We start from the raw sequence: 26,608 nt of genomic DNA, 5'->3' as shown, positions 1-26,608 counted from the left end.
ATGGTGATTCATGTTGGTAATTGTTACTTCTTCTTTTTTCTCCAGCTTAATCACAACGTCAATGTAGGAGAGTGCCGTTAACTGTCAACTTGCTTTCCTTAATGTAATGTTTACAAATAAAGAAAGTGTGGCAAACACATGTTGTTGTAAAATTTAGATCAGAACGCAGACCAGTGTTGCGAGTCTGACACTTGATGAACGCCTCACGTCAAAATCAGGCCCTGATAGTGAAATCGGATCGGATCAGCCCCATCTCTACTCTCTTTGGAGACTTCTCCCTCCACCTCTATCTTGATAAGTACAAGAAAAAACAACAAGGAAGTCTCTAAGAAATCTGGGTCAAATTTCAATACAGTCACCACAAACTTTTGTGACACTCCTCGCTCTGGTCTTTTGCAGCATCACTGTCTAATCCTTCTTGGTCTGGTTCCAGACTGAGGCAGAAGCAAATAACTTTCCACATTCCTGAGAATACAAGTACCATCCAGCAACTTCAAAACCTTACTAAGTCAATTATTGTAAAACACAAGGGGCAACACACACACACACACACGTGCACACACACACACACACTCACACACCAGCCAACAACAGCACTCTCATGCCCACTCATGCACACAAAAGATTGTATTCCCAAAAAAACACACACTAGCTCACAGAATCACACCACAGATTACAAACAACTAGGTCTCGACAGTGATTTACTGTACACAACCACATCAAGTGCTAAAGTTTCAGGAGGTTGAGGATATACTGTTTGTTAGGTATAGGGCTCTCTGACTGTTAAAAAATAATCCCTACTATATACACACGCATGAGCTTTATTAGGGGTAATATCTTGTTGGAAAATATAGATACGCCTTTGAATAGTCTGCTCAAAATAAAAACAAACTTAATCGACTATGTTATTGGCACTTGGAATCACTAAACCCGTTACATGTACAGTGATCATCCTGCAAGTAATTTCAGTTAAACTGCAATCTAGTTTCTTGCCAAACACAATGCGTACTTACAAAGTTAAAGAGCCACTTTTGTCTCAGAGACACAGTTTAAAAACACACCTTCCTCAAAAAAAAAAAACAAACCCCAAGCCCAACCATTTTTTTAAACAAACTGACAAGAGCTTTAAAGCCTTATTCTGGACCTTTTTTTCTTTAGAGAAGAGGGGGGAGGGGTTCTGAGAGAGCATGTCACTGCTCCGGATTTGACCAGAAAACACTTGAACAAAGTAAAAATTCATTTTTCAAAAGCGACTAATAAAAGCTTACACAGTTATTCTTTCCATGCAATCATATAAAATACTACATTTCTGTTTCCTTGTTAGGCTATATTGGATATTTACAAGTTTTTCTTTTTATCATACAGTAAATCTGTACAAGGTGAGTCCACTTTGACACACCTTTAAAAAAAAAAGTCTGTCGTTACCGTGGCGATAGGGTGTTTTCTCTGAATTTTTGTCGGGTTTCCACGGAGACTAGAGCTCCCTCACAATTCCACCTCTGGTGAGGAGGGAAAAGGGGGATTTTTATTCTTCCCTGTTGCCATGGTGACAATCTTTGGTGAGTTCCTTGTGGACTCATGGGGCTTTCCTCTTTCCTATGAGCCATTTCTCTTCAGATGGAGGAAGGTAGGGCGACAATTTTTGGGGAAAATGAAAGTTTGTCGAAAACAAAACGTATGCAGCGATCCCTTGAGAGTTCACACGTTTTCTTCCCTCCAGACTTTACTGTGGTTGGCTGCTGACACTGTCAGTCCTGTGTGATGACTGGGCTTTCTGCTGTTTCTGGGGCTGTGGTTTCAGCTGCTGCTGGTGCCTCTGGTGGTGAGATTGTTGCTGCTGTTGTTGTTGTTGTTGCTGCTGCTGTTGCCGTTGCTGCTGCTGTTGTTGTTGCTGTGGTTGCTGTTGGTGCGTCGCCTGGGTGAAGGTGCCCTGTTGTTGGAGTGGGAAAGCTGCCTGCAGAATCAGCTGGGTAGACTGGTTACTGTGGAGAAGACGAGTGCCCTGGCAGAAAAAAGTGCAAGACTATTAGAATATGAGGCCCACTCTTTATTCAAATGCTTTAATATCAATAAAAAGCCTTTCACCAGTATAAAACATATGAATAACTTGATATTTTGTCAGGAAGTTCATTGATATAAATGACATTTGCTGCCCTCCACTGGTACCTGCAAGAATTGCTGTTGTTGCTGCTGCCCCTGCTGGCCGCTCTGAGCCACTACAGTCGTCTGGTTTTGGCTGTCTGGCTGACCTTGGGGTGGCTGGGCTGGTTGCAGAGTCAGAGTCTGAGTTTGCCCTCCCTGCTGAATTGACACAAGAATTAACAGAGAACAACACAAGGCTGTAGAATAACATACAGATACGAAATCAAATTTTGTTTGGTATATTGTAGGCCATGCACTGCTTTTAAAGAGATTCCTCACATTAAGTCTTACAACTAGTGTCACCTCTAACCCTAGTAACATATTCAAGGATTAACAAGGATTTTCTTTTTCAAGATATTTCTGGACTGGAGAGACAAATGCAAAGGGACAGTCTATTGTACACACTAATATAACAACAACACAGCACCCATTTGTTTCTCTTTCTTTATATGTACTAGTCCTTTGAGTCACCTTCAGGCTTCAAGGACTTGACAAATCTGAAATAACTTCAAATAACAAAACCTTTAAAATTTTGGGATTCAATTTTGATCTCTGAGTTGCTTTCAGATATAGACTCTGGAAAAAAAGCTGTTCCCTTTATGTATATATTTATTATTAATCATATTGTGAACCTTTGCATATTCCCTGGTCAATACTTTCCACATTACAGCTCTTAAATAATGCTTTTTTGGCTTTATTGCTGAAACATGTATCGCCTCTGACAGAAATGTACTCATATGCATTGGAGAAGGAAGTGTGGCTTAAAAGAGCAGCAGATCCTGAGATTGTCTCATTTCATAGTGGAACCCTGTATTGCACAGTAATAATAAAGTACTATGAAAACTTATTTCCAAAGTACTTTTTCATATGTTATTGTCAATTTTCTATTTATGCGTCTTGACTTGCAGTACTTGCTTTATCTTTAGTTGCTCTTATACTATGTAAATTGTTATGTACCAATACACCAAAGCAAAATACTTGTATATGAAAAAGTACTTGGCAATAAACTCAAATTCAAATCAAAATAAATCAAATACAGAAACTTTTTTTTCCCAAGAATTATTTTTGAAAGAGTAGACTTGGTTAGCAAACGAGCCAGTTTTCCCCAACAATGCCTTGCTTTTTGTTCCATTTTATTTAACACTTTCACACTATAACCACACTTTGTCAGCACTGAGCAGCTGGGTGGTTGTGTGTCTCACACATGGACATTTGGAAGTTTTTTTCTGATCGTAAACAATGTTTCATTATTTGCTCTATGTCTCATATGGCTTTCTCCTTACCTGTTGACCACCAAAGGGGTTGTATGCAGTGACCACCTGACCCATGAACATAGAGGTGGGCACCATAACTGCTCCACACGCCATTGGAGCCGTCACAAGCTTGGTCACCAGCTGCTGCCCCGCTGGGAACCTTGACAGAGTGAAATGGAAAAAAGGGAAGAAAAAAAATAAATGACAGTACCAATTAATCACACTGAATGTCAAATATTCAAATCTTCTTAAACAGCCTGGTTTCAGACAGGAATAGGGTTTACTAAGCAGTAAATATTTCTCTATGTATTGGGTGAGGTTGTCTACCCACCGGATCTGTCGGTCCTGCGTGAAGGTGGCGACGGCGGTGCCTTGCTGCGTGTTATTCTGCGGCAGGCTAGTGCTGATCTGCAGCACGTTGGGCTGCCCTGGCTGGGAGATCATCATGGTGTTGTACAGTGGAGCAGATACAGAGCCCTGAGTCTGGGGCTGAGCCTGCTGGGGTTGCTGGGGCTGACGTTGGGGCTGGAGAGAGGCAATGAAAGAGGGAGGGACATGACATGAACAAAGATGCTGTATACTGGAACAAGCATGGATGAGACATCACAAGTTGCACCAATGGTATAAAATGGTATACATTTTCTGGATCTTAAATGGGCAAGGTCAGAAGTGTTAAAAATGATTTGAATGTTGTGTGAATGGAGGAAAGCACACACTGTATACATTCGTTTGCACTTTGTTTTACAGCTCGTTTGTATTGGTTTTTATGTTTAATATTGTCATACTGCTCTCCTGATTAGTTTGTCTGAAAAATGCCATTTTTATGTCAGAATGTTTGGAAGATAAGTGGCTTGTGGAAATGGGTCCAATATTAACTTCTGTGACCAAAGGGTGAAAAAAATCAGTCATGATCTGTTCTCACATTCATTTTTTCCAGTGGAGACTCAGGGACTGCTACTCGACTCCTAAAGGGGCAGAGCAGTCGGTATAACCCAAATGACACAGATACAGGAAATGACTCTATAGTGTGTTGTCTCCTTTCTGAACTCTGACATGAATTCCTTTAAAGCAGCATAAACTGACTAAAGACCTTTTTCATATTGTTTTCCCTGTTTTCCTCCTGTTTTTTCCAATTTGGACATAGCTTAAAATAAATTCAACAGATGATAACCCTGTAAATATCTAGAAAAGAGAAAATAAACTGAAGAAACTCCAGATCATTTCGTAGTACAACAAGATGGCGGAGTGAGAAGTTGTATTGAAGCCAGTTCAAGACTTAGAAAAAGCCCCGTATAGCAAGTAATGTGAGACACTACTGGGTTACAGTATGTATAACTTTGATAGATGAAAATACAAACAAAGTGAAATGCACTGTCTCTGTTGTTTTTGTTTTGTTTTCTGTTTTGAATACATTTTATTATTTCATGACAACATAAACTGACAGACCAACATGTCTAAATTGTAGAGAATGAAATGGTAAATATGATGGTTTGTGTGTTTCACAGTGCTCCAGATCTGCACTGTCACTCTGAGTACCCTGTGAAATCTCTCACATGATTTAACACAAACAGCACACCCTGTGGCACTTCCTGTCATCTGAATGAGACACAAACATTACAGCTTCACAGCATAGAACTGTCTTTCTAATGTATGTACACACATGACCAGTAGTGTCACTTTCAAGTTCGCACGAGATAAGTGGTCTCAGACAGACCTTGGACCTTCTCTTTTGTGTGTGTGTGTGTGTGTGTGTGTGTGTGTGTGTGTGTGTGTGTGTGTGTGTGTGTGTGTGTCCCACCTGTGTGAGGGCGTTGGTCTGCGGCGGCAGGCTCTGCTGGGGGGGTGGTGCCTGCTGCTGGATGGTGAGCTGCTGAGTTCCTGAATGGACGGGGTTAATCGTTGTTTGCTGGACTTGACTGGTCAATGTAGTTGCTTGCTGGACCGACCCAACCTGGGGCAGCTGCACGTTCATCGCTCCACCCTGCTGCTGTAGCAACATCTGTTGGAATGGAAATACTAAATGTCAGGTCACAGTGGTCGGTGTGTCTACAGTTACACTGCATACAGCCATTTTTGTCCATTTATTTAACCAGTTTAAATGTGTGTTTATTATTGTAATAACAAAACAGCATAATTTACTGAGAGTCAATTCTTTTTACAGGGTACCTATTCAGGTAGTGAAATTGCCATTTCCTCTGAAGAGAACAAAAATAATACATAATGCATGACTCTGTTCTGATCTAGGTCAGGCAAAGCCAGGTAGAACACAACAGGAGAAGACAAACCACAAAACACCTACTGATCTTTCAAAAGAGTGGCTGCGTGCTAGTTTTGTTCAAATGAGTGATTTTCCAAATTTGGAATACATCATGGGGAGAAACCTGAATGTTATTGCTAAGCTCTTTATTGTTTTCAAAGGAAGGTGACTTTTCAAAAAGTAGGAATGGAATTATTCTGAAAAAAAAAGAATCACTTTCAGTAAACTAAAGCGAATACCTGGTTTATTGTTGTCTGAATATAAATTGTTTTCTTTTGCTGTAAAAGGTTAGGTGCCGTTATACATACTCTTTTAACTGTCTTTCTTCTAACCCCAACCTCTCTAGTCAGAGACCAAGAGAAATGAAGGAGGGAAATAAAATGAAGAAAGAGAAGATTTTAGAAGACGAAAAGTTAGAGCACTACATTATAAAGGTTACATTTGAGACAAACTATAGACAAAAAACTACTAAATATACAAAGAGAAAACTCCCCCTAAATTTAACGTCTGTTTGTATGAAAAAGCTGCATTGTTTTTTTGCTGACTTGACAGCCATCAGTGTGCACATCTCACCTGTATGCCCTGTCCCTGGACTCTCTGCAGCTGCTCCTGGATGTGTCTCAGCTCCTCCTGCTGCCGCTGGATGTTGGCCTGGATCATTCTGGTCCGCTGCTCCAGCTGCTCCTTAAGATGCTGCATAGCATTCACCTGCGCTGAGAACTCCATCACCGGCTGTGGGTGGAGAGAAAAAGAAGAGGTCACTTACTGCAGCAGTACTGATTATGTGTACATGCAGCTAGCAGTAACTGATGTTTTATGTTAGTAATGAAACAGTGACAAATTGTCATCACAAACTCCACATTAGGGCTACAGCTATCATTATTTTTTGAATGGATTAGTGTGATTATTTCTTCATTATTTGGTCTATGAGGGCTTGTGTCCATATTGTGTGTTTTCTCTGGCAGAAAAGTGCTGGCAGGGAGAACACAACTGTGGACAAGGCAGGTGGAAATTTCACTTTTATTGATTTTCTACCATTCATTTGAGTCGTCAACTTGGATATGTTACCTTCACTGTCGCTGCTCTGCTGTCCACTCTGTGTATATTGGAGCTAAGCCCCGCCTCTAGCCAAAAATGCAGAGGGGAGGACAGAGAAGCTAGCATAGCAAAAATGTATTCCAACAGTAACTAATTACCTGTTAGAAAACATAGTCAGTCAATATAAAAAGTAATTTTAGTTGATCACTTTATTTTGGTTTATCTCAATATAAAATATGCTGAAATTGTTTATGTTTTATGTCCGTTGTTATGTTTATTAGTTTGTCCAGCTGTTCCTTCCATTGTTGTATGCATTTTTTTTTTTGATTGATTGGTTTAAAGACAAAAAAATTGCAAAAATTCCACCCAGTGAAGCATGTTTTCACTAGAGGTCATGATAATGAATTGGTAACTGTGTGTTCATTGTGCATGACAGGTTCACTGACAAGACTGGGTGTTCAATACCTGAAGATTCAACACTATAGTGGGGTGTTCTTGAAGGTGAATGTAGTAGTAACATCCTTTATTTTAAAATTGTAATCCAACTAATAATTCCCATCTTTACTAGACATGTCTGTAATCTGATTAAGGCTTTTTTTTTTTTATCTGTACCGGAATACAGTTACCCTTTTTGTATCCAGATTTTGTAATCCTGTAATGTAATACATTACTCCCCAAGCCTGCGCTCAGCATAGTTTCTTTCCTTTTCATTCGTTTCTTTTCTGTCTCTGTTTCTGAGGCGACAGTGACGACACCAGTGCCCTTCTGAAAAAACAAGAAGTGTTCAGAGCAGCCTCTGAAAAAGGATGCTGAGTGCAGCATTTTTCTCTATGCATTTATATGCTGCTGCATACATATAGACACTAGCCTTTAATAGTAAGAAAATAGTCCAAAACTAAAAAGACAGAAGTTTAATATCTTGGAATACTTTACTACTACTATAATTATACTATACTAAGCAATCATGAACAAACCTTGAACTACTAACAGATTATTAGTGAGTATTTTTTCAGTGAAAATGCCAAAAAAAAAATCACTATTTCAAAATTGTTGCAGATTAATTCTGTCAACTGACTTTGCAACTAATTGACAAATCATTTCAACTGTACTCCACAATCCATTATCAGGTGATGAAAAGACCAAAGTAAAGTACCACCATTCTCACCTGCACATTTGCCTGTAGTTGCTGTGGTTGTTGTTGTTGTTGCTGTTGTTGTTGTTGTTGCTGTTGTTGCTGCTGCTGCTGCTGCTGTTGTTGCTGTTGTTGCTGCTGCTGCTGCTGAGTGATCAAACTTGGAGTCACACTCTGGCCTGTGGTCTGAGAGCTCATAGACTGCAAACATACAGATTATCAACTGAATTATGACAACACTGTATGATAAAACATCATTTAGTGCATAACATTCCACCTCTATTTGTGTTACTCATGGTCAAAACAGAAGTCCTAGTCTGCTACACCAAAGTCTCACCTGGCTACTGATGGATGAGCGACGTTGTGATGTCATCTCCATTGTGGAGGCTAGTGACTGCCGAGGAGGCGTGGCTGTGTCCATGTGTAGCTTGGAGGCTGTTGCTGCAGAGACAGAATCATTGATGAGCAGGAGTCACACTCTGCTGACACTGTATCATCTTACTGGAGAGCCTCATCATTTAATTAAACTCCAGAATTGATGTGTCCCTGATTCGTATTATGTCAGGGCAAAACTGATTAACATCATGTATGTGTATGCGACTGTTTGAGTGAGTGTTTCCTTACAAGTGCAAGTGTTGTCAGAGACATGGGAAGAGGACTTGCGGGAACTCCGCGAGGATGTTGAGGGTGTTCGGCTGTGGTCGAATCGCTCCAGAGCTTCCTTGAGGCTGGATGTGTTCAGCTGTGACTCTGAACCAGAGTCCTGACTCTAAAAACAGACAAGCAAAGGAAAAATATGCTTCCAATCTTTTAAAAATAAAAGTCAGACTGCATGCAGCAGGTGAAAACAACATATTCTATAAAATGATCAAATATATGAAATCCGATTAGAACCAACAGGAGTATTTGCTTAAGCCTGCAATCCTGCCAATACATACTAATTAACAGTGATTAGATGGACAAACCAAAAAGATAAATGAATAAATGTGAGATATACAGCCACTGTCTTATAGTATTATCAGTTTTGAATTCCAGTCAAAGTTTTATTTATGATTCATCGGTTTTCAACTTGATGTAATCACTGACCAAAGGCACTGAGATAAGATCAGAGGACAACAGTTACTTTGTCAGAGATTTGTAGAGAGTGTGAGAAAAGTTAATAGACCACAGCAACTCACTGACGGAAGTGGAAAAAAGTCTTCAGACTTCCTATTGTATGAGTCAGTTTACATTAGAAACAAGTTTTGGGACTTTGGGAGATTTGGGACATTTTGTGAGTGTTTTAAAGATATTTCATAAAATAATAGCTGATAATGAGGTGTAAAATATTATTTTATATGTTGAATACATTGTCACTAGAGGATTTCAGTTAATCAATTAATCCAAGTACAATTACACTTTTTTAAATTTACAATAAATTAGTTACTCAGACTTAAAGACTAAATTAAACCACAATGTTTTTTTGTTTTTTTACAATTTCTTCTGCATACCCGATAGTGATTCCTTTCATTATTGGAATTATGTGTTTATGAAAACAGAAGAGTACACAGACCATTTCTAGAAGTAATTTCTCACCTTATCTGCAGTAACTTCTGGGTTAGACTCCTCAATGCCCAGCTCTCTGCGCTGTTCTGCCCTCACCTCCTCATAGCTGCATTTTAGACAAAAAAGGGAGTTTTTATGAACAACTGGTGAAAATACAAGAAGGTGGTGTGCGTGAGAGATGTCCAGAGATGATCACAGAAGTGGATACGAGGAGCCTTTTTACACTGGTTTTGAAATTTGTCATTATCAGATAATCAGAACAAAAAGAAAATCTCTGATAAATGTACCATCAATACAAGGTACAGAGAAAAAGGGGAGAGGAGCCAGTATTCAGCTGCAGTACCTGACTACTGTATGCGTGCAGACAATAAACTCAGGCCGAGAGTTCCACTGGTGATAGGTGATGTAGTAGTGCGTCTGAAGCCAGATCCATTGTTGACCTTTAGTCAAGAAACGGTAGTAGCAAGACTTCCCTTTACCGTACTGCATCACTGAACAGGAGAGAGACAGATGCAGACAAGATAAGCGAAGATATTAAAAACAACAAGCAAATCTCAAATCTTAACTGAAAGTGTGTAAATGTGAGCACTCACAGTGTTCGTGACACTTGGCTAGTGTCTCCAGGTCGTCCACATGGTAATAGTCGTACCCTGATGTTCCCAGAACTTCAAAAGGCAGGTAGCCAATGATTGGTGGAGCTCTGAGAAGGAGGAATGGCATCATTATCAATCACAATGACTATGCTTACATGCACACTAATTTCCCACTGTTATCCAACGTATGATAATATTCAGAATTTGATATGGGTTATCTAAACAACCCATTCCAAATGAAGTGTTTTCTGATTAAAACATGCAGGATATGTCAACATTATTCTGGTTTTAAGAGCATTCTTTGGACAGGTAGAGAGCATCCAGAATATGTACATCAACTGTGGTTTTAACCAGTTTGTGACACACAGCCTCTTGCCTGTTTATTGTCAGCTCTGTGGCTTGTAAACAAAGTGACTAGCAAACAGTTCTAATCTTGAACAGTTGTTTAGCTTTCAATGAAGTGTATCCAAAAAGGACAAACCTGACACAGCCTCAATATTCATATCTCAAATAAAGTGGTATCATGTGGATGTATTGGTCAGGTTCAGTTGAAGAAAACTAGTTCAGACATGCTGACCGACCACATTAGAAAACAAAAGTATTTATACTTGTTCTGAGCGGCTACACTGGAGGGCGAAGCAAAAAGCCGGCTGTCATAGAGAGGGGGAGTGATATTGTTTTAATAAGTGGAGAACAGGGCACATTTTCAGACAGTCTCTCCTGAGCGTCACTTATAGTTTTGTGCTCGGTTGTTCACATGAAGAGTGACAGAAGTAGATGTGTGAGGAAAGAAGTTCAAGTCCTAGCTTCTTTCTCACTTCCACACAGCTGGCCAACATGCCGCAAAGAGGGTGCAAAACTCAGACTGTCGTTTTCAGAAAGTTACGGAAATGGTCAGACACAGACCCCTAGTATCTCAAGACCAATCCCCCTCATAAACCAATGTCAGACAGATGTAGGGGGTAGGGGGAAACTATTTGACCATCCAATAAGCACTTCTGACAGAGTATACTGTTCATTTAAGGCAATATATAAGTAAATGGGTATGTTTATGTTTACCTGTGGTCTAGGAAGAGGAACTTCCATTCTAGACTGTGCCTTGAGGTGAATTCTTCATTTGGCTCCTCCACTGTACACATCTCCTGTGAATTTAAAAACAAAAACAGAGGGGTAAAGGTATATTAGGTAAAATAACTAATAAATTATTCCATGTGATTTTAATTGCATAATTATGCGAGTTTGAGAATACCTTGATAAACTGAGGTTTGGCCAGCCGAACAGTGGCTACAAAGCACACCTGGTCATCGAATGCAGGTTGTAGTGAGCGCTGTAACACTCCTGCTAGACCATTCCTTGTTATGTTGGGAACTACACAACACACAACAGAGTTTACCATTGAAAAGGTTGTTTACATGTTGGTGGACATGTAGGAATAGACATTTTGGGGGAATGTCATAACATATACTCATTCTGGGAGAATGTGCATGTTATAATTTAAGATATTCTGCAATACCTGAGGAATATAAAGTTATGTACCTTGACATGTAGAGATATTTAACCAAGACTTTATCGATCATAAGTAAGAAGGCAAAACAAGCTATGGCTATACTGTTTTTGTTTTTCACTTATTTTGTTTTCTTTTTCTATATTACAATACTTTTGAATGAACAATAACCAACAAATATTACCAATTTCAAAAAAGGAAAAGGTTGTTAATTCTGTAAGTACAGAAATGTAAAGTGTTGTTCTGTGTGGCTGCATGGAATTACCACTTTCAATGAGTGTTGAGAGAGAGACGATGATGACTTTTTGAAAAATATGTACATTGTTTAGGTTTTGTGAGTTTTGTGTCTCTTTGTAATGGTGCACTTTCCCATGAATATGCAGAAGAAACAGCAAAGAAATAAATACTTGAACTAGTAAGTGATTGTCACCTCATTTCGCTGTTCTTAAATTTTTCACATGCAATACTGTTTAAATTACTCAAAATGGCTAAATTAATCATTGCTATTTAAGAAACATACCGTTGTTGAGTGACTTGAAGTTGCCAATGAATTTAACATATTCGTAGACCGGGGACTCTTTTGGGTCAATGGCCCCTCGCAGCATATGGCAGCAGAACTCCAAGTGGTTCTTAGCTGGAGACAAAAATAAAAACAAGTTTGGACAAAAATAAAATTGTTCCAGTAAAAACACTGTTCATGGGTTTAAAATATTTCACAGAGCTGAAAGGTAATCAAGAAAAATCAAAATAATGACAGCTGAGAGTTGCGCAAAAAAGCCAAGTATTTTTAGACTTTTTGTTTTGGTGCGTGATGCTGCGCTATGAATTAACTCTGGCTTTTTGTTGAGCTATTCCAATCTGAGAAGCTGGCTCTGGGCGATGATTATTTTAAATCCACCAAATCGCTCCCCAACAGACAAAAGATGAAAAAGATTTACACTAAACTAACAAACTGACAACAGAAACATGAAACTATTTAAATTTGTCAGCGATATATTCCATGTGTTTTATTACACTCGGTGGGATAAACATGGATTTCTAGTTTGCAACAGAAACTAAATAAATTACCAAATAAACATAATACACAATACAGTGCAGTGTTATTGGAGAATGTTGGAACAAGCAGAATGAGTAGTGCAGTATGACATGGGGTGTTACTGACTCTTCAGGTAATCGGCGCTAAGGCTCTCTGGGTCGGTGGGGTGTGTGGACAGAGCCTTGTACACATCGGAGTGTTCCCCAACTGGCAGGAAGTTTAACAGGTTCTGGTCCACCAAGTCCGTCTGTGGAACACACACATGCATGACAACACACACATAAATCAGAAGAATGGCCAAACCCCCCCTTTTTTTAGCACACCAAAAGATAATCAAAACATGTTTAATCTGAAACACAGGCACACAAGAAATCCTGCTAAAGCTTGTTCTACATTACACTGGATGACTAATACATACCAGAGTCCTTGTTACTCACCGGTAAGTGTTCTAGTAGTGAGGTGACACTCTCTGAGACATAGAGGATGTTCCCATCAGTCATTATTGCTATAAAGAATCCATCCAGAGCCTGACAATGCAAGACAGGATAAAGAGAACATCACTAAATGTTGGTCTATAGCAGTGGAAGTAAAAGGTTGACAACAATGTCTATTGTGAAAAATCAGAAAATATGATCAATATAATAAAAATAACAATGAGTCGAATTTGTAAAATGATGCAGCAGTTTTTTCTTTTAGAAATAAAATTCTTTTGAAGCGAATGAGATTAATCTTGAGCATGAAAAAGAAAAAGGTTCACTTTTCCACTGTCTTTGGCAGCACACTCAAATAAAAGAGCTCTGGGAAACAGTGAGTAAGTGATTCCAAGACATATGATCCATACAAATTCTTCTAGACACAAAGCTTTTCATAGTAGGTTATACTAAGTTTATATCCACCTAATCATGACATTAGATTTTTTTTTAGGAAATAAGTTTGTTATTGGCCAAAAGAGTTAATGCTTTATCATTGGTAGAGTGAGTATAGGTAAATGGATTTCTGAATTTTTAACAAATCTGCCTTTAGAAAAAAAAAAACATGCTATCAGGGTTAAACAATCACCCTTTGGCTACACCTGGAGTCCCCTCATATGTTATCTAGAGAAGACAGACTTAGCACATATGATGGAACCATCTGGGGAAACACAAGAAGTCCTTTGCAATGTCCAAATCCATATTTTTAAAAGAAATGATTTATATTTTTCAACATTTGTACATCAATAAAAGAATGTGTGGGGTGTGGCTTAAATGTGTGTTAAATCTTTGGATGCTGTACTGGAGATTTTGTTCAGGTGTTCTGTATTTTTGTTCTTTTGTGTATAGATCTATACATAAACCGACACGTATATATAGTATACATGTTAAGTTACAACCAATAAAGACATTGTTGAAACAAAATTATACCACAAGAGTAAAATACCACTCTATTATTATCTAACAGACCTGATAAAAGTACAAAATGTAAGATTTCTGACCTCCAGCATGAGCTGAGTAAACTCTTCATTGCTAAGAAATGGAGGTTTCCAGTCCTGCCTGATCTCACTCGACTCCGACTGGGCTGCGATCTCTGATGGAGGAAACAGAAAGCAAATGGAACTTTAGGGGGAAAAAATCAAGTCTATCAGGAAAAATGCAAGTGAGGAAAATATAATGAGAAGACAGAACATAAAAGAAAGAACACAGAGGGAAAGCACGTTATTACACAGGACAACATAATAGGAAAATATATTGATAGTACATAGCTCTGAGAGAAAGCGAGGCAGTAATACACAGTGCACCAGTTAACTGGCAGTCGACAGTTAATTATCATGCATGGCACTGATAAGACCAAAGATTAAAAATAATGCTAACCCAACCACAGTTACTTAATGTTTCATCATATGAGAATCCCAGTATGCAGAAGGTGATCAACTAAGATTAGAAGAGAGACAGCAGGGGATGCAGGTTTAAAGTAGCAAAATCACAGAATCAAAGCATGGAATAATTCTTGACCATAATACACTGAGTCACCAGTTAAAAGGTTAAAATTAATTAAAGAGTAAATAACACTTCACAGGTACGGTCTCCTTGTCAAATTAGAAGTGTAATAAAAACACAGAGTGCCTGTTCCTTTAAACAAGCTCTAGTAATGAGTGTAAACAAACACAGACAACAGTGCACACAAGAGTCACAGATAAAACTAAATATAGGACAAGAAACATCCAACCAGTGGGGTGAAGATTAACACAGGAAGTAAGGTAAGGATGGTAGAAAGCCCTGACCTTTGTGTTTACACAGGAAGTCGATGCTTTTCTGTAGGATGGTAGACTTGTCCATCTTCCTGGTGTTGCCCGGCAACATCGTGCCGAGTTCCTTGATGAGGACATTGAACTGGTCTCTCCGTTTCTTCTCAGACTTGTTGCGGGACACACTACAATCAAAATCACAGTGGCTCGATTAGATTGATTAGATTCTAGACATACAGAAAAAACATACTGGACCCTGAAAATAAGCAGAGGTAACCTTTATGTCACATGAACCTGGATATGTTAAAATTCAGACAGTATCGTTGTTGTGTACGTGGGATGACCAGATCCCAACAAACCAAACATGGGACAAAGAGTATGTTTGTGTGGGACACATTAACAATGCAGAGAGGTAGTCTTCTTAACTTAACATTAACACTTAACATAAGCTTTCTTTTCTATCAGCTTGTAACATCTCTCTGCTTTTCTCTCTGGTCGATTCAGTACCACACAGTAGACAATGTAGGTACAGGTTAGACCGGGGGTCTGCAACCTTTATGATCAAAAGAGACATTTTTGGCCAAAAAAAGAGAGGGGGAAAAATCTGTCTGGAACTGCAGCTATTAAATTCTCTCTTTTCCCTGAAGACATTTTTTTGGCAGCCATAGCTTATGGAGATTCAAGAAGACGAGCCACCATCACAATTTAGAGGAAAAGACACCGAGCCATAGACACAGTCTTTGATGCATATGTTAGTTGATGAAATACTAACACTTTTTTGAAATTTGGTGTACAACATAATGCAATAGATTTTTGAGTTTTGTGTGTACTTTCTGCTGATCTTTAGTTGAAATAATTTACTATTCTTCTTTAGATGAATTTATAGTAAAAGTTAAAGTTAGAGAAACTCAAAAATATTGTCTTTCAAAATTTGGTCACAGTTAACTGTGAGCCTGATTTGTTACAACTTTGTGGCCTTAACATTAAATGGTTTATGCTTTAATTTTTTAAGTACAACATTTTGGGGTTTCTAAAATCCAAATATTAAAATTTATCTAAAGCAGAAAAGTAAATTATCTCAACAAAAGATCAGTAGTTGGTAAAACCTTTTCAAAGCAGAAGAATTTGACTTGGGCTCAGAACTGATGCACTATGTATAAAGTATGTTGGCTTGAAATTTTGAGCTGTCTCAACTTTTTCATAGACCTACAACAATGAAACATGTAAAATATTAAAAAAAAAATATATATATATATATATATATATATAATGCTATTCATTTCCATATAATTTTTTGCCAAAGTCACAGGGAGCCACTGGAGAGGAGCTGAAGAGCCGTATGTGGCTCTGGAGCCTCAGCTTGCAGACCCCTGGGTTAGGCCTTTAGCATGTGAAGGACTTACAGGTAATGAAATTAATACCTGCCAGCAGGCTAAATGTTGGCTGTGGCAGATAAAAATTTCAGGTCACTCTCAACCATGGCAGATAGGTTTTCCTTATATTCTTTTAAAAAAGCAATTCCTAAATTAATAATAGTGAGGGGATAAGATGACATGTTTACACATCTGGTCCCACTGGCTCAGTGTTTACATTTCTAAGGCATTTTACATAGATTACAGAAGTGGCTGAGTGGCCAGTAGACCTGTCACATTGGTAGGTGAGGAAAAAACTTAATTCCTGAACCTGAGGACTTGACAAATATATTTTATTTGACTAAAACTTCTTCAAATTCCATGCTAAATAAAGACAGTAAGCATAAAAATGTATGATTGGGAATGCTACACGGTGTGATTATTTCAGCTGCTGTATCTTTGGACCTCAGCAGGAATGCATCCATAGATCGGGATATATCATTTTGAGCCACGTCTCTTTGGAGACACACATACTCTGTCACTTAACATTGTATTCCCCCAATGTGAAACTGAAAAATAACTCTGGAAAATGTTGTTAAAAAAAACAATAAATCTCTAAATCGTTTCATGGTGTGGTGTTCATGGTGGAGTGGCATTTACTTTTCTTTGTGGTAGTTTCCATTATATTCTGCCTAAATCTGCATAGCTTTGTGGTGACTCAGAATTTTCCCTGTTAACTGGGCGTAGCATAGGCAGCAAAGACACTGACCGGTTAACCTGCTCTTGACTCACATGTGCACAGTTTGGTGGACATGAAACACAGGGATAAAAATTAAGGGTGTCACAATTACAATATTAAATCAAAAATCGACTGAAATGATCTTTCAGTTTCAATAACTGAAATCAAAGCCAGTATTGCCAATTCTCCCAGTATTTTTCTTCCTCTCCATCTCTGCCTATTTATAGCGTGCAGCGCATGTTGAAGGAAAAGAACAACACTCGACAGGGCGTATAACCAATCTGTTATCAATCTGTGCAATCCCAAATAAATTGGGACACCTGGTCTCTCTATAAGTATATCAGTAAATTTAGACACAGTATATTCTCTATAGGAGTGAAAAATTTACTTATATCCATCGTTAAATGTGTTTCAAATGTTGCGCAATTTAATCGTTTCTGGTCACGGTGCAGTCCTTTAAATACTACTGATGCTTTATGAAAAGCATTGCTGTAGTAATACAAAGCACATACTAGCTTACCGTTTTGCTTTGTCCTTTTCATCCTCTTCCATCAACCCATCAAAGATGCTACAATCATCCCTGCAGCAGGAGAGAGAAATGTTTAGACTTTTCAGGGTTTCTCCAAACTTGCTTTGTGTTTTCCTGTGTGTGCACGTTCGTTGGCAGCTTGAAAGCAGATATGTATTGTTAAAAATAGCAAATGACGGAAGTTGGCTAATGAGAGGATTCCTACATGCCAGCAGCAGGTTTATTTTTGGGTCACACAGAAAGAGAGTGAGACATTGAGGGAGAGACAGAAGGAATGTGTTGTGCTTGCCAAGAAGGTTACAAGTACATTTGTGTAAGAGGGTGTGATCTTGCTTACGTTTCAGTTAATATGGGTCAATACAAATACTTTTACTCGTACTGTAGTAATACTACTATTACAGACAGTAATATTAATAATAGAGTGCCACAGGAATTAATCATAAAACATAGCATAACAGCACTTTCAAGGTTTTGAATGGATTCACCTGAAATAAGGTCTGTCTACAGTCTATGGCACAAAATACATCAGAAAATAATGCAGTCATGAATTCTGAAACTTTTATGTCTTAAAAAAGGTGATTACTAACAAGCGTCATGTAAATAACTACAGAATGTATGGTTGTGTGTTTGTTCTTTTTTATATCTTATTTATTTTAACACTATTTATTTTAGCTTCCTATTTATTTCAGATATTTTTTATCCTCCCTTATAGTTTTATAAAACTTGAATGATGCACTGACTGGTTTGGCATTTTTAATTTTGTTGTACATGTACAATGACAAAAAAGATATTCTATTCTATTCTAGAAGTTGTTGTCATCATGTCATCCCACCCAACATTAGTCACTTAATGGGGGTTATGCTGAGTCACGCAACAGTGGTGTAGATTGTTTATGTCCTAAAGTTAACTTTGTACTTCCGGTGATTGCATTTATGCTTCAAAAATCATAAAAGAGTTGTTTATTTTTAAGAATCATCTGGCTGAACAAAGTGTGTAAGTATCACTTCCTGGTTGGCCAACAAAAATAAGACATCCCTGCAGCACCCAATAATTTATAAAGGAGTGTTTAATTAATAAATTAATAAACATGGTCATGGGCTCTATGTGTTTGCAAACATGTATATATACCTGAATTGTACTTGTGTCAAGGCATGTATAATGTATATTCATGTCATTTAATAAAATGAGATTGTGTGTGTGTGTGTGTGTTGCAGCATACCCTATGCTTGATGTCATGGTGGCTGCTGATCAGGGCTGTGGTTGCAGTGATTTGCTCTTTAGGCGTGAGGTAGGCATTTGGAAGACCACCTGGAGGGACAGAAAAATAAATAAATTATCTTAAAATGCCAATTATAACCTGCCTGAAAACAGTGTCCCTGTTCTATTCATTAAATCACAATCAACTTGAGATCAGGAATAGATTCTCACATCTTAACAGAGACAACTGAAATGAAGCTAGATTCCCACGCCTAATTGGTTGCTTTCGTTTTAAGACATTTGTAGCTGCGTGCATGAACACATATAACACAACCATCTCGACAAACAGGTTAGCAGGTCAGGTCTCAAACAATTAAAGGCCAAGCTTAACAAATGCTGAGACGTACAATTAAAAAAAAGTTTTTGTTTATGTGTTAGTAAACAGTTGTGGCATGTTTAATGTTCTTAATATGGTATTTTTAATCCAGTGTCATTCTCCAATATTAATCACAAGTACCAGCATTCCTACAGTGTTCAACTGGTTTGCTTTGGTGTGTCCTTTTATACTTGTAGTGTCAACTTGACTGAATCCTGAATCATAGCACAAATATCAGATAAACACCATCTTTGTAGTCAGTTAAAGATTAAAATACATGTCTTTGGGAACATGACTATAGTATAATTAGATTTACTCAGAAACAACTGTCTGCAGTTAGAAACAACTGTCTGCAGTTAGAAACAACTGTCTGCATAAAATTTTTTCATGACCTAAATTTAAGTGTATCACAACATAGCTCTGTGTGTAAGTGTGTGCAATCACTTCTCACCCCAATGCAGCTTATACACGCGGTCAGTGAACGTCTTTTCTCAGGGGTCGTAGAAAGGGTTTGGGGTCAAAGATGACTCTATGGTCAAAAATGACTTTGAGGTCATTGGGGTCATGAGAGGGCACCAGACCACGGGAAAGACATGATGTTCAACCAAACCTGTGACAGAAATCAGAAATCAGCTGACTAATATTTTCATGTCAACTTGACTGAACCCTGACTCACAGCACAAATACCATATTTGTGATCAGTACAACATTATAACACAGTGTATGGGAACATGTCTTAATATCGTGTAATTAGATTTGCTCAGTTAGAAAAAAAATTGACTGCATGAACAAACTTATTTCATAACCTTATTTAAGTGTATCACAACATAGCTCTGTGATTATGTGTGTGTAGTCAGTCCTCACAGCAATGCAGCTCATGCACACACTCAATTAACATCTTTTCTCAGGGGTCTTAAGTAAGTAAAATTATTACCACACTATAAATATACCCCAATAAAAGTAAAAGACATGTAATGTGAATGTTACTTATGTAAAAGTATGTAAATACAATCAGGAAAAGATACTTTAAGTAAAGAACTACATGCAGAAAAAAAGAAAAAGAAAAAAAATAATTAAAATAATTACAAAAGCAGAAATTCATCCCATTTGTCAAGCCAGACCCATGATGTGTTTTTGCATGAAAAATGACAAACAATTGTCAAAATAGTGCATTATTTCCCTCTGAAATGTAGTGGAGTAGAAGTAGAAAGTGGGATGAAAAGAAAAAACTCAAGTAAAGTATAAGTACCTCAAATTTGTACTTAAGTACAGTACTTCAGTAAATGTACTTAGTTTCCTCTTAGATTCAATCACTGGTCAGAACTGACATTGAGGTCCTTGGGTTCATGAGAGGAGACCAGACCACGGGAAAGACATGGTGTTCAACCAAACCTGCGGGAGAAGTCAGAGCAGAAAACTGGGGTCATGTAGGGTCAGAAGGTCGATCTGGTCACAGATTTTAGCTATTTTTCATCTCTACTGCCATGGGGATTCTACAGACAATTCACTCTTTTCATGGTCCAATTGCAAGTGAAGTTGCTTTTCACAAGATAAAAAGTCCTGTACAGAAAAAAACACGAACCTGCCAATTTCTACTGCTGTTTCAAATGCAGAATGAATAACATACCATGTGTTACACATAGTGCACTTGCATATACAGTTAATCAAGTTTACATTAAACAAGAGATGTAGCTGAGCAGGTTCTCACCCAGCGCAGGCAATCAACTTTACTGATTTATCTAACCCTAACCAATGAGGATTTTACTGTTGTGAAACCAATTTTTAAAAGTGGGTCATTTAGAATATTAATCCTGCTGCAAAAGAATGTATAGTGGATTTCAATTAATACTGTAAGTGATCATTTTTTTCAATATAAATTCTAGACATCCTACTTATAAAATAAATAACTAACTAATGAAACAGATTTAATAAATTAACACTGCTGAATGGTTCTGGAATCCTACATAGTGCACCACAAAATCATTAAAGTGCGAATAACGTACATCAGAGCAGTGAGGAAAACCTGGAATAAATCAATTATTATGCATACATTATTAGTACTTCAGAAACTCTTTTGGACTCAGTGACCCAGTTATGAAAAAAGTGGTGATTAAGTATTTTTTAAACTTACTTGCTGGAATGTCTCTTTTTAGACAAAATTAGCCCTTTCAGATCTGATCCTTCCAGGCACTGACAAATCTTAGCTTGTGAGCCGCACCTCACCTGCAACACAAACAATCCACACTCATTTACAAACATACCATGGGGCCAGTGTTCACTATTTACCATGCATGCAAATTCTGAAGATCAAGAGGGAATGTAAATTATGTTGGTTGCTGCAAGTTAAAAACAGAAAATTAGGGCTGCAACCAACTAACAAAGTGTTTAGATGCAAAAATTGTCAGAATATATCCATCAATATCTCTGATGCCAATGGATCAAACAGTTTAGTTTTTTCCTGACTGACAGTCCAAAACTAAAAAATATTCATACTACATTAAAACTGGGGCTGCAACTAACACTTATTTTTATCAACAGTTAATCTGCCATTTAGTTTTCTGATTAACTGAGTAATTGCTTGGTCTATTAATTGTCACAAATTACAAAATATAGTTCAACTATGAATAATGAATGATGTCACCAATCCCTGAAGCTTGAGATGAGGTTAAGATGGTGTCTACCCAACCGACCAAAACACAAAGATATTCGGTTTACAGTGACATAAACACACAGAAAAGCAGAATATCCACAAAATTAAGAGTCTGGACCCAATTCATTGGAATTCTTGCTGGAAAAAAATGTCTTGAAGGGTCAGTGTGTAGGATTTAGTGGCATCTAGCAGTGAGCTCACAGATTGCAAACACGTCATCTCAACCTCCTCTTCCTTGCCTGAGGGAGAAACTAAGTTTGCAACAAAAGTCCTGCAAAACGCAAAAGACTGTATCTAGGGGCAGTGTTGTCCATTCTGGGCTACTGTAGAAACATGGCAGTACAACATGGTGGCCTGCAAAGAAGAATGCCCACACCCTTTGTAGATATAACCTACATGGCTCATTGTCAAGTAACGAAAACATTTCTTATTTTCAGGTGATTATGGAATGGAAACATATTTATGAATATTATACTCCATTTCTGACATAGTCTGCCAATAACACGGTGGATGTTTAAGCAATTAAGCATTTATTAAGATAGTTACTATACTGATTAATTTTCTATTGATAGACTAATTGTGTCAGCTCCATTATTTACATCTTTTTTCTTTGGAGTCCCGCTCCCCCCCTTTCGTTGACCTGCAAATCTGATTTTGAGGACCTTACAGCAGACAATGTCTTTAGGACCCCCTGTGATTTCTGGCACCCTCCTAAGGGGGTTTTAGACCTCAGGTTGGAAAACAACGTTCTAGCCTAATCAGACAACTATTTTCCTAATTAATCACTGGGTCTATAAAATTTACAAAAATAGTGAAAAACGATCATCACGGTTCCCACGGGCCTGGGTGACATTTTCAAAGTGCTGCTTTTGTTCAACTAAAAATTCTAAATTCAAAAAGTCTAGAAATTAGCCAAATATTCATACAACTCTCACAAAAAAACAGCAAATCCTCACAATAGAGAAGCTATAACTAGGAAACATTGGCATTTTTACATGAAAAATTCAGTAGCTTAATCAATTAATCATTTTGTGATGTCTCGCAGCTTGGTAAACTGTTCAACAATGAGCAAGCAAGCAAACCCAACAGCAATCAACATACTAGAGCAGCACAATAAGGTAAAAAAAAAAAATCATACTTCAATTATCAAAAGATATTGTAATATGATTTAATTTAATTTTCATGTGTTTTGTTACATCCAAAGAAAAAGATTTGTATGTTTTGTCACATACTTAACCTTTATCAAACAATGTACAGCTTCTGCAATTTGGATATTGAACTTTGCCATATTGTGATTTGGATATTTCTGTTAATTGCGCAGCCCTACAAAATGCCATCACTTGGACCACACTGTGTCCCCATGTAAGATAAATCCACTGTAAGGAATGACAGTACACACACGATGGCCAGAGAGTGTGTACAGTATAACCTATGGATAACAATATCACCCCCTTTCACACTGTGTTTTTACACTAATTTTAGTAGGAGATCATAATGAGATATAGGTAGTTTGTGAGACCATCTTAAAGACTCCACAGTGGTCTTGAGTCTCTACTTTGCCAAGCCCTGATCTGACCTACAATAGTGTATTCCTGATACCCAATAAGTGAAGCCTTGTTACACTGAGCTTCATTGGGCGATCTTGCTCACTGTGCACCATTGACAATAGATAAACACTGATACTGGCAACAAAGCCCAGAGGAGTCCACGTAATGCAATTGACCAAAAATAACCAATAGCTATAATATAGGCATAGTAACATGTATTATATACCTTTTAGTGCCACAGGTGTTTGTCATACACTTACATATTCTACGACAGCAACCCATATACTGTAGCTAGGAATCAAGCCTACTAAACCTACTACCTACTGCGGAAAACTGCCCATTTACTGGCTCTGTTTGCTCCTGCTACAATTACAAACATTCCAAAGTAACACATTTTTAGATTAGTTTTTTTTTTTATTATTATTGCCAATTGGAAAACAAAACAAAATAATTTTGATATTTGTGAAGAGGCTGAATGCTGGAGGAGATAATCAGCCAGGTTGGTTATCAACACCTATTTCAAAGTGCTTGTTTTGTCAGACAACAGACTAAACGTTAAATTTTCATGTTATTTTCACTCAAGATAAAGCAGTAAATCTTCACAACTGAAAAGCTCTAACAAAGGAACAGTGACCTATTTACATGAAAAATTATGTTGATTAATCATTTTTGTGATGTCTAAAAGCTATGTTAACAGTGAAACAATGACTTGCCAAGCAGACCCCACAACAATCAACATAGCAGGGCTGCAAAATATGTTAAAAATTTTGACAGATTTTGGGATTGTCAGGTGATTCATGATTATTATTTTTGCATCACAATTTTGATTTCAATTGACAAAAAACTAATTCATCAAAATCATGATGATGTGACATTTGTTGGGATCTGTTCCAAACAAACATGTTTTCTTACATGTGGAGAAAAAGATGTGTTTGTTATAATTCTGTTTAGACACACATTTTACCTTTATCAAAAACTTTATAGCTTTTGAAATTTGGATATTGCACTTGGCCGTATTATGTTTTCAACAATAGTTCAATTAATTGTGCTGACCTACAACACAGAACCACTTGGATCACATCGTGATCCTATTAGGAGGGTAAGAAAACATTAATTAACTTGAGCATTGCCATATTATTATTTTTTTTTACTCAGATTTTATGCATATGATGATATGTTCTTTACACTATACACTTTCCTAAAATTAGATTTAAAGTGAAGATTAAAGAGTGCACAGTAAAACCTAGAAATAACATTACCACCTTCTCACATTACCTTATTATACAAATTTTAGCGGAAGATAATATTGAGATTTGGAATTTTGTTGAAGCATCTTAAAGAGATTGTTCACACAAAAATGAAAATTTAGTCATTATCTACTCAACCTCATGCCTACTTAAGGTCAGGTTTAGTTTTTTAGTCCACAAAACATTGCTGGAGTTTCACAGGAAAACAGCGTTCCAGAATCTCAAAAAATTGAAGTGAAAAAACAAATAAAATAAACAAATAAATCAATAAAATAAAAAACAATAAATGCTGCTTGTCTGGTGTAATCTAAGTTTCCTAAAGCCCTGACGTGCCGTTCACACACCGTCACATTGACAGTTCAGACAGTGTGCTCACGCTTGTGAACATGGGTCCAAACTAAGGACCTACAGAGAATATTTAGGCTAAAAACGTTGTCATTCAAGTCAACTTGGTATGGCTTTTAGAGAGTTGGATTACACCATAATCATGGAGGCATTTTATGTTTTGTTTTTTTGTTTTTGTTTTTGTTTTTGTTTTGTTTGTTTGTTTGTTTTTTTTTTGGGGGGGGGGGTACATTTAAAAACTTGTCACCATTCATTTACACTGCTGAGATTCTGCAACACTGTATTCCTCTAAAACGCCAGCATTATTTTGTGGACTTAAAAAAAAAACCTTCAATCAGCATGAAAGAGAGTAGCTAATGACTGAATTTTCATTTTTGGGTGAACTATCCCTTTATCCCCATGTAACACGAATCTGCTGTTAGATATGACAGTATATACACAGGAAGGTCAGAGAGCGCTCAGTAAAACCCATGGATAACATTACCACCATAAACTTTAGTGAGAGATTTAGGCATTTTGTTCCTTGGTTCCTCTATTTTATTAAGCCCTGAGCTGACCTACAGTCATGTATTCCTAATGGCTAATAAGTGGAGCCTCTTCATTGGGCGACTCAGCTCACTGTACACCACTGCCAATGAATAAACACTGATATTAGCAACATAGCCCAATGGATACCATGCAATGCAGTCGACCAAAATAACCATTAGCTATCAGATAAGCACAGTAACATTTATAATGTACCTTTTAGTGCCACAGGTGTTCGTTATACAACCGTTAAGAGAGCAACCCATATACTGTAGCTAGCTAGCAAGCTAACTAAGCTTGCTACCGAAAACTGCCCATTTAACTCGAGATTTAATGCCCTTATTGGCCCCGTTTGCTCCCGTTACACTCACAGACACTGAATGACACAGTTGTGGCCAGTACAGCATTTCACGTTTGATTAATAAACAAGGGGAATAGCAGCCTCTATCATGAGCAAGCTGGCGCCGAGCCTCAAGCTGTCACGCAACAACTGACATTGAAGACAAAATAATCTGTTAAAAAAATTACCGTTGGTCCTCAAACACCGCGAGAGAAGCGAGCCTAAACATCCACGCGGGGCCAAATCCTCGTCAAATCCCGCAAAAACACAAACGTCGGCCGCGGAGAAATGTCTAAAAGCAGCAATGGTGGAAACATTTTCGCGGCAGATGTATGTAACTACACACACACACACTCACACACACACACATTGGCAGGGAGACGCGCACACGCTCGCCCACTCGTACACATAGACACAGGCTGCTCTGAATGTGGGTCACTGGGCCTTGCTCTCCCTCAAGCGTGCGGAAACAGTCCCGAAGCCTCCTCTGCAGTCCGACCGCTTCCGCACCGTTCACCCACCACAACCGCCCGGTGCTTGCATTTCCCAATCGAAGACCACCACAGGCGTTGAGTATATGTTAACAAAAATAGCTTACCTTCCCGAATAGTCGACAGCAGCCTCCGTGTTTTGCTTACTTGAGCGTTGCATGGAGGTGGTGGGGGCCAGGAGGACTCCGGGTTGGGGAGAAAAACAGGAGGCCTACTTCATATTACGACGTACAGTCATGCGCAATAGAGACTGTAGGGCGCACTATTTTGCAAGTACAGTAGCAGGCAGCAGAAACTGAAACGGAGGGGATCGCTGAGTGATCTTCAGAGGGGAAATGACTCCGCGTGTTTTTTTGTGGCTTTTCCAGACAGACTGGTTCACGGTCACCGCAACCTAGTTTTTTTTTTTTTTTTTTAATTTCTGCGCCCTGATTTGCTCATGTCCAGTTCAGTTCTTATTTTATTAACGTCTTGGCCCGATACTTTGTCACATTTTTTTTTAACTCCACCATGTTTAAATATTTCTCAACATGCATTATTAATATCACC

General features: G+C 38.0%; 1 protein-coding gene across 4 annotated transcripts; it reads right to left on the bottom strand.

Annotated features, from left to right (window-relative positions):
* Positions 1–684: 684 nt before the first annotated feature.
* On the bottom strand, positions 685–26,356 carry clockb (clock circadian regulator b). 4 transcript variants are annotated; one of them, XM_084715486.1, is made up of 25 exons: positions 26,167–26,356; positions 21,046–21,137; positions 20,164–20,306; positions 19,366–19,524; positions 18,561–18,649; positions 17,333–17,392; positions 14,758–14,906; positions 13,972–14,063; positions 12,938–13,027; positions 12,627–12,747; positions 11,985–12,098; positions 11,210–11,328; positions 11,020–11,102; positions 9,961–10,067; positions 9,711–9,858; positions 9,398–9,473; positions 8,447–8,591; positions 8,160–8,263; positions 7,856–8,023; positions 6,226–6,384; positions 5,194–5,394; positions 3,727–3,920; positions 3,426–3,555; positions 2,167–2,301; positions 685–2,002 (listed from the first exon to the last, which is right to left on the bottom strand). In XM_084715486.1, the coding sequence occupies exons 5-25, from the start codon at positions 18,575–18,577 to the stop codon at positions 1,724–1,726; spliced, it is 2,691 nt and encodes an 896-aa protein (XP_084571612.1). In that variant the 5' UTR covers positions 18,578–18,649; positions 19,366–19,524; positions 20,164–20,306; positions 21,046–21,137; positions 26,167–26,356; the 3' UTR covers positions 685–1,723. The 4 variants fall into 4 exon arrangements, with proteins under 4 accessions (XP_084571612.1, XP_084571616.1, XP_084571613.1 ...); XM_084715490.1 differs by having other exon boundaries at positions 2,167–2,298; XM_084715487.1 differs by lacking the exon at positions 26,167–26,356 and adding an exon at positions 25,757–26,007.
* Between the last annotated feature and the right edge of the window lie 252 nt (positions 26,357–26,608).

The sequence above is a fragment of the Lutjanus erythropterus genome, chromosome 3 (assembly GCF_056507025.1).
Source record: "Lutjanus erythropterus isolate fLutEry1 chromosome 3, fLutEry1.hap2, whole genome shotgun sequence".
NCBI lineage: Eukaryota > Metazoa > Chordata > Actinopteri > Lutjaniformes > Lutjanidae > Lutjanus > Lutjanus erythropterus.
Note: the sequence above shows the minus strand (reverse complement) of the source record. Positions and strands in the feature narration are given on the sequence as shown.

Coding starts and splice junctions, on each gene's coding strand:
- clockb (XM_084715486.1), bottom strand. Junction 11,329..11,984: donor CTTCAAGTCACTCAACAACG/GTATGTTTCTTA, acceptor TGTGTTGTGTAG/TTCCCAACATAACAAGGAAT. Junction 3,921..5,193: donor AGACCAACGCCCTCACACAG/GTGGGACACACA, acceptor GCCTCTCTCCAG/CCCCAACGTCAGCCCCAGCA.